The sequence below is a fragment of the Poromitra crassiceps genome (genome assembly GCF_964638095.1).
Source record: "Poromitra crassiceps genome assembly, chromosome: 28".
Classification (NCBI taxonomy): Eukaryota; Metazoa; Chordata; class Actinopteri; order Beryciformes; family Melamphaidae; genus Poromitra; species Poromitra crassiceps.
The window spans coordinates 7,219,208-7,232,650 of record NC_139651.1 but is presented as its reverse complement, the minus strand read 5'-3'; the positions used below and the strand labels follow the sequence as shown (position 1 = coordinate 7,232,650).

Below are 13,443 nucleotides of genomic sequence, written 5' to 3'. Positions count from 1 at the left end.
ACTTATTCACAATAAAAGACGTTAACTTAAGTTACATTTTAACTACCTAAAAGTAACCCTATTTTGAAAAAATACTGTTCAGCTTGCCACACAGGGGCACAAACATCTGAGAAAGAGATTGTTGGCCGTTGTCTGCTGAAAAAAAAAAGTTTAAATGTGAGTTGAAATCCAAACAAAACACTGTTAAAGATTGCCTCATTGTAGAGCTGGCACACGTGTAGAGAGAGAAGGGCATTGTGGTGTGCGTTCATTTGGGCCTGATTCAGTGAGATCTACACTGACTGCTGGACATGCATTATACATGAATCTGTCCATATGCACTTGGACCATCATGCATGCCCTTGTGAAATGCATCGACCACCCGTGTGCAATTACATTTAGCCTGTTTCAACCTTCCCCGTGTGCACATTCCCCTATGCAATAACTGTCTGGGCATGGAACCATGCGTTCTCCTTAAGATAAATACATCCTCATATTCACTATCAATAGTGTGCATTTACTATGTTAAAGATGTTTATGTTTTGCTGATTGTTGTTATCATGCTGCGGCATGACCATTCAAACTGATGGAGCATGCCTGTGCCCTCTCAGATATTTGATATCCAACTCACACATTAGCATAAACGGTAACACTCTATAATAACTGCACACTATTAAGCGTATTAGTAAATACATATATTAGTAATACATCATTTATAAAGCATTGTTCATACAATACTAAGCAATTGTAAGTAATCCCTAAGCAGTTATAAATGTTTTATTCCTGATTAATAAGATAATTTATCATGTGTTTAACAATCATATTTAATCTCATTTATAAATGTTGTAAGGCATAGATAGTCCTCACTTTAGATGAGGTCACACAAAATACTTAATAACAACTACTGACTACCTTAACTAACAACTAAGTACCTTAATTACATGCGGCGTGCCTGGGGGGTGGCCAGGGCCACCCCTTAAATCTGATTGGCCACCCCAGGTGCACCCCCAAAATCCTGGAGGACCTAGAAGACCTAGGGCATCAACCATGTCATGCTAGCTTGTCGGCAAGAGGGCTAAATAGCGCTCCAAATTTAGGCAAAAGTTTGGCGAGGGAAAAACTGGCATGGCCATTTTCAAGGGGCCCTTGACCTCTGACCTTAAGATATGTGAATGAGAATGGGTTCTATGGGTACCCACGAGTCTCCCCCTTTAGAGATGAGGTTGCATTTTTCAAAGCCTTGGCAGTTATGCATTCACATAAAAAAAAATGTTTTTAATTTTCAATTTTGTAATTAAGCCAAGGCTTTGAAAAATGGGGAAATTCAAAGGGTACCAATAGGACCCATTCTCATTCAGACATCTCGAGGAGAGAGGTCAAGGGACCCCTTTGAAAAGGGCCATGCCAGTTTTTCCGTCGCCAAAGCTTAACTTTGGAGTGTTATTTTGCCCCCTTGCTAACAAGCTAGCATGGCATGCTAATGTATGCCATAGGTCTTCTAGTTTCATATGACATCAGTATCTTCACTCTAGCTTTAAAAATGAAAGACAGTAATGTCAGCCTCGGACACTGCCAACCTCGGGATTTTGGTGTGGCCAAGGGTGTGGCCAGGGCCGCCCCTGGCCACCCCCTAGGCATGCGACATGTAATGAAGGTAGTTAGTAGTTGTTAGTTAAGTATTTATTGTGACCTCATCTATGCCTTACAAAGCATTTATAAATTAGATTAAATACAATCGTTAAATACAATATAGATTAGCTTATTAATCAGGAATAAAACATGTATAACTGTGTTTATGAATTACTTACTAATGTTTAGTAATGTATGAACAATGCTTTATAAATTATGAATTAAGTATTTAGTAATAGAATGCTTAATAGTGTGCAGTTACAGTATTATAAAGTGTTACAACCTAAACATGCTTTTCGTTATGATGATTCCAATCATGTCAACAGTTTATTATTATTGATAGTGATAGTAACTGTCCCAGAAGTTGAAATTGCAATGTCCAAAACATAAACATTATAAAATACAAGACATAATAAATACATAAAATAATGTTTTAGTTCCTTCCACAAGTTATAGCTACTTGAAAATGCAATTATGGTCAAGTTGGCAGGTCCCTTTCTTTCATTTGTGGTTTTATTAGCCATGTTATTAAGTGTTAAATTGCATGTATGTGAATCTGTGCCCCCACAAAGAGTCTGGGGGCACCATGGCCCTGGATCTAATTTGAAGTAGGCTATTATGAAAAGTCAGGATTGAACACTGAAGGGAGGGACATGTTGAAATGGAAAACATATTTTATTCACACAAGGAACAACTCTAGCAAATGAAAAGGTTTGATGCACTTTGGCAACGTGGGAAAGCTAACTGTTGAAGCATACAGGAGACCGAGACATGCCTGTCAGGGGCAATGAGCACTTGTCAAAACCGACGACGTGGTCTGTGTCGTGTGAGAGTTACCGTGGTGACTGCGTGTATAAAAATGGCACTTCCCGAAACCTGGGCCATGACCACTCCGTCCACATTATCTCAGTGTTCAATCTCTGACGGTGGCGTCTCCATCTACGCGGCTCTTTAGCGCCCCTCGGAGAGAAAGACGGTAATCGCAGATGCGCCTCCAGGGAAGGAAACGCAATTTTTGTATCAGTCCTGGAAAGGCATGGACACACACAGTCCTGGAGACCTTGTAGCCTACAATCCGCGATAGTCGGAATCAAGCGGGTGACTCTCATCTCATCATCGCTGTGACCAATACAAATAATATGCTATCTTCTATGGGGAAATAATCACACGTTCCACCACTTCACACACTCATACAAGGAGGGGGAGGCAGCCTCATTCCTTCCTCATCTTTCAAGTGCGCATCATTCAATTAAAATGCAATTCTCGTCGCCCCCATCCACTGATATTTAATTAGACTGGAGAGCAGGGCTTCCACTGTCTCCCCCCCTCCCAGCTCTTCGGATTTCACCTCTAAGGCATATTTTCACTCTGTTACGCGTTGGTTAAACAAGGGTATGTATCCATTTGTTAATTGATACAATTACGCATTACGCGTAATGGTCACGTAGGTCTCCAGGCGCGCATCAATCACTGGTCTATTGACCTGCCAAAAACCTCTCTATCCGTACCTGCTGGGACTGCCCCGCTAATAGAGAAATATAGAAACATCATCGTCATTAACTCCGGGTTGGACCTATGGCCAGACAGCCAGAGGCGAACAGAGGTCGGGGGAAAACGTGGAGTTTGTGGAGATGCATGTTCAACCAGATTTTATTCAAGCTGAATCTAAGGAAACACGTCCTGTATTTAGACTATATTCACAACAAAACACTGGATACTTTTCCAGTTTAGATAGGATTTGCTTAGGGGGGGGGGGTCTATATTATCACCTATAGCCTACTGTCTATGTGAGATTGTGATCACACTGATTGTGATTGTGGTAACTCATAATGCTGTCTTGGATGTTTTATGCCGTTTGGCATCAGGATCATGTTATAATTCAATATTGGACTACACTAGAACCGATTTATTTCCCGAATCCTTCTTTTATCTGTAAATCGGTGAAGAATTTCATTGCACAAAGAGGGACAAGACTGTGTACAGTGCACCTTAAGAGAACCCTGTGTTGGACGTGATTGGCAAAGCCATTATTCTGTCCCTGGTACCCCTGCCTGCCGTTCCGGGATTGCAATGACGTCACGCTGATACCCTTGCATGGATGAATGCTAAAGAACTATAGAGCCACAAATAATAGCACAAGCAGAGTCCATATCTTGCAAGTCTTACGTTATCCTTTAAGCCTCCTTCAGCTAACACAACAACATTTTTTTGCACGTAATGACGCTTAATTTCATTTCTTATCAGGTCCTTCGGGGGGATTATTCATTCATATAAAACAATCTGCAGCTGGTGCCAGCCTAAAGTCTCCCTCCTATGAGTGCAGTCATCTATTATTGAGCGAAAGGCCGTGCGTGGAAATGTGTGCAAGACTGTGGATTTGAAGTAGAATTGGTTGCAATCGATCAAGGCTGAAGAATATTGCTGATGGTTTTAAAAGAAGCAGCTATGTCTTTCTCGCAGTTTGGATATCCGTACAATGCAACTTCACAGGTAAGCAATTATATTTTTTAATTTCACCTAAACTTGCACCCACACACAAATGTGTTATTACATATTTTATTTTTTTCTCCATCAGAGGATGCTCCTCTAATCAGATACACCGGCGCATGAGTAACTGCTTTGACAGTATTGACAGCTATAGTGGTGCGCTTTTGTTGTTGAACCAAATATCGATATACACGCACCCAAGTCCAATTACACTGAATTATGAATGAACTCACGTGTTATTCTGATGACAATAGAGATGACTGTCACCTTTTACAGACTACGAGGTGTTATTGCGCTGTCATGCTGTAGACACTCGCAAACTTTCTATTCAAATTACCGGGACAGCTGGAATGATGTTGGGCAAATTGAATTATTTTGAAGGATTTAAAAGCTATTAAAGTGTTTATTTTACCTGTTCTGGAAACATGTTATCCCACACGAGAAGTTCGGAGAAGTTCAAGTCGAATGAGGGGCGAAAGTTAGACTATCCAAGTAAAGTTATAGCCTACCCAACTTTTATCTCGATAAAATCTACTCTCGCTCAGCGGTGATATATTGGATGAAACGTTAGCCTATAGCCTCTATATTAAGTTTAAATATTTAGAATTTGAAATATCAATGGATATTGAAACTATAGACTGTTCTTTTTCCATAAATAACAATTTAGAAGCCGAAGATAAAGTCGAGCAGGTCACTTTTACGCACGGATTGCGCGCGGGTTTTTTCATTTTACCTGCACCATATCACTGAAAAAATGTCCATCCAATGTCATTTAGTTTTCGATCCAATCTTAAAATCTTATTTTTCTTAAAGCAAGTGAAAAATGTGCCAGTGGGGTGAGATTAAATGTCTTCTTGTTTCCAATGCACTTTGTTCATGTATTTTAAGGCAAATCAGACTCCAAGTAGACTGACAGATTTGTTCAGATGGATTTTTTTTCTTTTCCAGTGCATCACCTCACCTCAGATATATCTATCACACACACACACACACACACACACACACACACACACACACACACACACTGACACACACATCCAGATACAGCAAGAGCTCAAACAGCCAATGACCATGTCTATCCACGATTCTCTTCATGCAGTTTTTCGTGTCGGCAAACCCCAGTACGACTTGCTGCGATTCGATTTCCAGGTCGGTCTCTGACGGGACGGGCGGCTCCCAGACCGCCGCCGCCACCTCCTTCTGCTGCCCGTCCTACGAGAACCGGCTCCTGCACGCCGGCAGCCGGACGGAGCTGAACGCGGCGCTGGGGATGTACAGCTCTCCCTACGCTGCAGCGGCCGCCGCCAGCCACAACTACGCCAACTACTTCCCGTACAGCACGGAGCCGTCCGCTCTCTACTCCACTCTGGTGAGTATGCACCTCAGCAAGGGGGGAGAGAGGGGGGGGATGCCTCAGCCAGATCGATCAACCGAGTTCTGTTGATCAATTAATCCCGCAGTGCAAACATATTCATGTTGACAAGCCGTTTAATCCGGGATTGAGTCTTGAAATAGGTAAATTTATTTCTTAAAACAGGTGAAAAAGCATGCCAAGGGTGAGATAGGAGTTTCACTTGTGCAGCTCATGCAATGCAAACTTGTCTCAAGTGCGCGCACACACACACACACGCGCACGCACGCACGCACGCACGCACGCACACACACACACACACACACACACACACACACACACACACACACACACACACACACACACACACACACACACACACACACACACACACACACACACACACACACACAGTTGGAGTGATTCTGCAGTTTTTCAAAATATTGGCACTTGTGTGTAATGAGGCAAGTGGACCTGCACTGGGAAAAAAGTATAATGATATCAGCCAGAACAAGTGGAAACACTTATAAGAGTTTAAGAGTGGCTGTAAGAGTAAATTGCTTGTTAAGATGGACATTTCTGCAGTGCACCTTGAACTTGTCTTGTTGATCTCCTCTTAATTTCTATGGTTGCCTGATAATCAATCCAGGAATCAAGTTGTTTATTGTCCATGCTTGAAATTGATCCTCTATAGCACATGTTTACTTGCTGTCACTAATAAAGTAAAAACAAGGATAGGTCATATCATAAATATGCTAATTTTCTTCCAGCTGCAACACAGATTCACTTTTTAAAGAGGGCAAAAATAAGAAACGTTCATTCCGTATGATAACTTGTAAAAAGCATAGAGGAAGATTGGAACAGAATGTCATTATGTCGCGTTATAACAACTTCCTTCTCGTTTATAGAGTCCACAGTATGACATCAAGGACAGCAAAGGCACTCTGCACTCCGGCATCGCTCAAACTGCTGCATACTATCCTTACGACCATTCACTGGGCCAGTATCAATACGACAGGTAAGGTCCGACCGCACTCATTTCTCTCCACTACGTCCTTTAAGCTTGAGCAGACCTGCCAAAAAGCATTCTGCAGTTGAGTAATAATGATCATTTATGTAAGCACCACTTCACTGTTATGTGGGGATATATGCCACATTCATCAAAGGTCAGGGTGTAACTCCATACTGATAGTTGCAGCAGAGCTGTATATATTTCAAACAACACTCCTGGGGGTGGAGGGGGTCTGGGGTGACAGTCTGAGTCCTTTGCTAACAATGCTAATGGTTAGCGCATGTGTGTGTGTTTTCTGTGTGTCCCCTACACCAGATATGGGACTGTAGACTTTAATGGCAGCGCCCGAAGAAAGAACGCAACCCGGGAAACCACAAGCACCCTGAAAACGTGGCTGTACGAGCACCGCAAGAACCCCTACCCCACCAAGGGCGAGAAGATCATGCTGGCCATCATCACCAAAATGACCCTCACCCAAGTGTCCACCTGGTTCGCCAACGCCCGCAGGAGGCTAAAGAAGGAGAACAAGATGACCTGGTCGCCAAAGAACAAAGCCGGTGATGACAGGAAGGACGACCTTGACAAGAGTGACCAAGAGTGTGTCACCAAAGGTAAAGTTCAGTGCCCCTCCTTAGTTGGTGGGAAACAGTTTGTTGAACCAGTTCTTACACTTTATGAAATAAAAAAAGAATTGTATATGATTTGTTGTCTTCAGTAGAACCCATGGGTCAAAATGTTTCCTGTTTAAAAAGTTGTTCAGATGTAAATAAAATAAATACTGGGGCAACTATCTGAGCACAGTTATACATTCTTAAACTCCCATGCATGTTGTTCTCTATGCAGATTCGAGTGATTGCAAGGAAGAGAAGGACTTGCGTCTGAGTGACCTGGAGGACTTGGAGGATGAATGTGACAAGCTGGACAGTGACTGTGAGAAGGTGTCTCCGGATGAGCAGGACCTCCAGAGGGCCATGGCGCTGGCCGGGGCCCCTCAAAAGAGAGACTGCGGCTCCGAGCTGCACCTGAGCTTGGCCAACAGCTTCCACCCTTTCCCCTGCGCCATCAAGAGCATGGCCGTGCTCCCTCCTCTGCCCTCTGACTTCCTGGATCCCGTGGTGTCCACCAAGCCGCCGCCGCCGCCCTCCTCGACCACCCCCATGGGAACGCTGGCCCTCGCCCACTTCGAAGCGTCAGACAAGCCGCGGATCTGGTCTCTGGCGCGCACGGCGGCCACGCTGAGCCCACAGCACAGCTCTGAGCTGAGGACAGGCAACTCGGCCGGGGACTGCCAGCTCCAGAGAGCCAGGCTCCCCGGGGCGATAAGGGGCCTCCGCGACTCTAGCAGCTTGAGCCATGCTGAGAACCCCTTCCAGGAGGGTCCACTCTTGCACTCGAAGGTCTATGGCACAGGCAGCTACAGCCACAAGGGCCTGCAACTGCACTGTTCCTCCTACCCTGCACTCCAAGACACATGTCAGTACTCCACTATCCAAGGTATGTCATTCTTATTCTAACCTCCAGTGATATACATTATCCACATGAGGGCTAAAATTAATCTCCATAATGTCTAATACAAAACAAATGTTTTAAATATCTCCTATAGAACACTGCCAAATATGTTTTTTTTTACCAAGAATTATTGGAGCTTTGCAAAGCAAAGTTGTAAGACTCTGGTGCACTACACATTTTCACTTGTGCTTTAGTCAGCTATATAGCTGCACCAACCTAAAGCAGCTTTTCTTAGATGTGGTTGTATTTTGGATGTGCAGGATTCTCCGGGGGCAAGGCTGAGGCAGAGTCGCCTGAGCTCAGTGAAGCCTGCAGGACTGTACAGGATGACAAGGTCACTGCATTCAGACCGCTGATGAAGAGGTGAAGCAGGTGAGCCTCTCAACTGCATGACACGGAAGAAATGGGGGAAGTCACCAACGACCACTGCCCTCTGCGACGCGTGCACTCACACGCACACACACATAAAGGCATACAAACATGCTATACCTGTAGCCATATAGCCTACACACTCAGTCATACACACACGCACTCTCTCTCTCTCTCTCTCACACACACACACACACACACAACAGTGGTCAACACTGCCCCTCAATTAACAATAATATCATTGTATAAGTTGTTATATTTTATTTTAACATTTTGCTGTTGAGATGTTGATGGTTAGCCTACCACATAAGCATGATGTCTCTATACTAATTAATAACATTGGAATTTAAATAGGCTATTTTGTATTCCAACTAAATTGTTGGGGTGGGGGAATACATATTAATATATATTGAATACTACTTTAGTGATGTGTTTATTCTTATTCAAGATCATTTGTTTGTTTATTTTTCTTATTAGATTGGTGGCCGCTGCACGAGAACAAATAACGGGACATTTCTTATGCACTTAAGGACACGGGCCGAGGAGCGGCCTGATGACACATGGGAACTACCTATAGCCGGCGCTGCTGCAGGGAGAACCGACGATTCAAACTGTGGACGTGCGGGCTATCATTTTGCACAATGTTGTTTTTATGGTGTTCATAATGACTTTATGCAAGGATTTTAGAAGCAACGGTGAGAAACGGCCGAATGGGAATGGCCAAATTTGTGTATGGGCAATCGCGTGTCGTATAGGCTATTTATTTACCTATTTATTTGTTGTTTGGGATCTCGTCTATTTATTTAAGCTATTTATTTGTTTATTTAGGCTATTTATTTAATTGTTGAATTGGTTGATTTGGTATCTCCTTTAAATATTTTGTCACATGTTGCGTTTCCCCATCATGGATATCCTATTGGCATTTGCCTGATTTAAAAGAGAAATGCTTGCTGCGAGTGGACATAAAGCGGACTGCATCTGCTGATGGTGACCTGGAGAATAATTTGTCATTGTGTTTAAACGTGCTTATTCTGTGTTTTGCCCCTTCATGAAACGTTTTATATGAATGCATTTTTTCCCCAAGAGCTTTCGTTCTCTGTGTCGTGTTATTTAGAGTTCAACGTTCCAATCGGCCAATTAAAACATTTGAGGATGTGCGCGTTTTGATCAAAGTTTGATATGATCATCTTGCCTCGGAGCAGCACTGTTGGAACAAGGTCAGGATGACGTCATGACGAGGACGTGAGTGAAATCCACAAGTCGCTGCTGAAGAAAGGACATCATCTCATGTTGTCAGGATCTAATCACTAGTGGCATCAAACACTTTGTTACTGTTCCAAGGCACGCAGCCAGGCGCGCATGGGGAGCTATAGAGTGAATGCTGCTTTGTCCCCTGTGTAGCGAGTCGTACTGCAATAACTTAATATTGTGTTAATTAAAAGGTCATTTGTAGAATCAAACAAACCCAGAGAAGTTCACATGGCCCGTATCAAAGCCCCTTTGATTCGGCTGTTTTGATAGGCTAACGGCTGTGATGCGTCCTGAGTGACGGTCTAAAAAAACTTTTTTGATCCTCGATCTCAAACTTTAAAAATCAAATCGTTCCGTTCCGTATAGGCTAAATGACAAATGATGTGCAAACAAAGGGTTTAATTTCTGATAGGATATTGATTCTGACGCCTCAATCTACACAGAGTGCACAGAAATCCATCTTGACATGTAATTCCTTCTATAGCCTATTGATCAGAAAGCGATTTAATTTAATTTTTTTAACCTACCGTCAGGCCAAATGCTTTGCTCCAACATCAATAACTTCTGAGCAGTTTGCCTGTCTTAATTAAAACAAGTGGTGGGACAAACTATATTTCGTCACTAATCAAATTCCAAATTAAATAGGCCTACTTTCTTGATATAGCTTTATATTGTTGACAGTTAGTGTAAATCCAGAACCAATTGAAACAATGACTTCTCATATAGTTGCATTAGGCTATTTCTCCACTTTTAGTAATTTCGTTGGATTTTAGGACTGAACACTGGTATGAATTAGATTCAAGGCCACTGCCAATGCCAAATAACCTAGGCCTATCTTATATAGAACATAAAAACACCATTTGAGGTGGAATTTGGGGGATTAGGCTATATGTTTGTAATAATCATGTTATTAGTCAGAGGAGCTGTGCTCATCGGGTGTCCTTGCAATAGGCCTGAAACCCTCAGCAATGCTTGCAGCCTCCAGGAAAATCTAATGACGGTGGTGAGGATGGTTACATTGGTCAGGAATATTTTAGATACCACCCCCCCCAAGTTCATGTAGGGCAGGCTATGCCATAGGCCTAGAAAATATAATAGGCTATATAGCATTCAAAGGTCCATCCAACTTTTGATCAACATCCTTCTATGGCAACATAACGATTGTTTTTATTTGTCAGATCCACATCAGGTGTTGTCCGTTTAGTAACCTGGTATCAGTGTTGGGGGTAACTCATTACAAAAGTAACATATTACATGTAATATATTACTTTTAGCAGTAACTAAGTAATATAACTTATTACTTATAGGATTTCAGTAATATTACACCAGTTACTTTGTCAAGTAACTAGAGTTACAAATTGAGTTATAAAAAAAAAAAATCAAAGCACATATTTAAATGAAGATACAATCATTTCCTAATCAAACTGTTTTTATGCAAATAAGCACTATATATGACACTATAGATGTTTACACTGACTTCAAGACGGTTGAAATTATTTTTCAGGATGGTTCCGGGGCAGCGATGCCATTCTGCTGCTGCTGGTGTTTTGGTGAAAGTAATGGAAAATTAGTGTAATAAGTAACGAGTTACTCTACACAGACAGTAATATTGTAAAGTAACTTATTACTTTCAAATGAAAGTAACTAGTAATATGTAGTATAGCCTATTACATTTTGCAAGTAACTTGCCCAACACTGCCTGGTATAGCATCAACCATAATGTTATGAGGAGGAAGGGGGGGGGGGGGGGTGGCGAGGACACCTGACGTGTTAACGTTAGCCGATTCGATTTGTCAATTCACTGCACCCATATGAGTCATTGGATGACAGCTCTTTTACCCATAATGTTGCGCATTTGCTGAGCTCAATAGACTCATATAGCCTATAGCAGGCCACTGCACTAGTCCGTCAGTTAATGAATACGAGCGGCTAGGTATACCAGCGGGATCTCGGTCTCTCTCTCCTATTCAATATTAATGTCTGTCGGCTTACCCAATGCGGCTGATGCGTTGCTCTTTACATTAAGATGTGAAATATTTAAAGACAAAGTTAATTAAACCTGAGGCTGTAAAGAAGAGACGCCTTTCTTTACGTTATTGAAGGTAATGATGCATGCGCAATGGGATTACCATTTACCACCATAGGAGGCTATACCTGAGGGAAACCCTAATGGCATGATGGCCTCACCAGTCTGAAGCTAACGGATCAGTTAGCCTGTCTACACATTGTTTTACATACGGCTAAATAAAGGAACATTAGCCTACTAACACCTTATGTATCTGTCCCTATAGAAATAAACTACTGTAAATCTAATCTGGGTGCCATGGGGCAGAAGCTTTACGTTGTTATTTAGGCTGCTAAACCATCATGTTTGTGTGCAGGACAATTGGAATCAGATAGAGAGACAGATAGCCTATAGAATGCCAAATAAATAAATAAATTCCTATCTTTTTGGGGAAGGGGTGTTTCAAATTCTGCCGCTTTTGTCATGTGCCATTGTGCGCTGGATGTTAATGCGCACGGTACCCTTGTGCGTCCAGCTGGTGCGTCACCCTGGGCAGTCACATGACCACGAATTCTTCTGGGAAATGAGGTAGAATTGGGAGAAATGGAATGCTTGGACACCATGGACGTCTTGCAGCGAGGTTGGAGGCCTTGGGGTTGTTGGTGTTATTAGGGAGGCTGGAGGTTTGCGGGCCACCATTGGAAAGGCCGCCCTTCAGAACCCTCGGGCTCCGATCTCCTCCTCCTCCTCGATGGGATAGGCCGGGGGGGGGGGGGGGGGGGCAAGGCCGAGGTCACGTGACTGCCCAGGGTGACACACAAGGGTACCTGCTGCGTTAACATCAGACACACAAAGGCACGTGACAAAGCGGTGGAATTTAACTGCCTTAAGAGTGAGAATGGGTTGGGATATTGAGATTTGTTTGTCTAACCCTTTTCCAACATGACCTCCAACTCACTCATACGACCAATGACATCGTATACCACGTCTGCTAGACTAGCGCCCCGCAGTGGCAGAGAAAAAGTACTGCAACATATCATCCAACTCATACGACCTAGACTAGCGCCCCTCTGTGGCAGAGAAAAAGCACTACGCGATTTCGCCGACCTGGTAGCCGAGTGGTTACGACAGGCGGCTGCCCAGCCAGTGGCCCCAGGTTCAAATCCCTCACAAGGTCCCTCCTTGCTCCTCTAGCACCGCTAGAGGGCGCTTAACGTCGTATTCAGCTGCTTGTACAAACAACGTGTTGGGTCGCATCCAGTTGGAGGTCAGGCTGCCCTTTTCAGAACGCTGTATATTCAGATCATCCGACCTGAATCCAGCGTCCTTTCCCAGACAAGCAGTCTGGGTTCTCAATTCTCTCTCAAGCCACAAAGAGGTCGTCCAAGATGGACTTTACAAGTGTCGCACCAAAATGTCAAACTCACCCACAGTTACCGGACAGTCTTGCGCGCTCGGGTATTGAAAGTCAGCGAGGCTGATAAACATTTTAAATTATTTTTCATAAACGTGTCGGCCGGGGTCGATCCTTTCTTAACAACACTTCAAGATGGCGCCGGCGTCGACCGCGCGCCGCAGGCCTGAACTGTAGTTTAGAAAGAATCGACCCCCCGGTCGACTTTCAATACCCAAGCACGCAAGACTGCAAGACTGTCCGGTAACTGTGGGTGAGTTTGAAATACTCGGATGATCTGAATTCACAGCGTTCTGAAAAGGGCTAAGGCGAGACATGAAATCTGAGGCAAACTACAATGTTACGGAACAATACGTTCCTTAGGTAGCCTATATGCGCAACTAAATCGCTCTAATAGTGTTCCTCCCCTCAAATTACTTTTCACGGAAATGTTGTGT

At 43.4% G+C, this 13,443-nt stretch overlaps 1 protein-coding gene across 1 annotated transcript; it reads left to right on the top strand.

Annotated features, from left to right (window-relative positions):
- Positions 1 to 4,032: 4,032 nt before the first annotated feature.
- irx6a (iroquois homeobox 6a) lies at positions 4,033 to 8,334 on the top strand (the record flags this gene model as incomplete). The annotated part of the gene is made up of 6 exons (XM_083662292.1): positions 4,033 to 4,098; positions 5,195 to 5,464; positions 6,355 to 6,464; positions 6,774 to 7,069; positions 7,302 to 7,952; positions 8,228 to 8,334. The coding sequence occupies 6 exons, from the start codon at positions 4,033 to 4,035 to the stop codon at positions 8,332 to 8,334; spliced, it is 1,500 nt and encodes a 499-aa protein (XP_083518418.1).
- Positions 8,335 to 13,443: the final 5,109 nt, after the last annotated feature.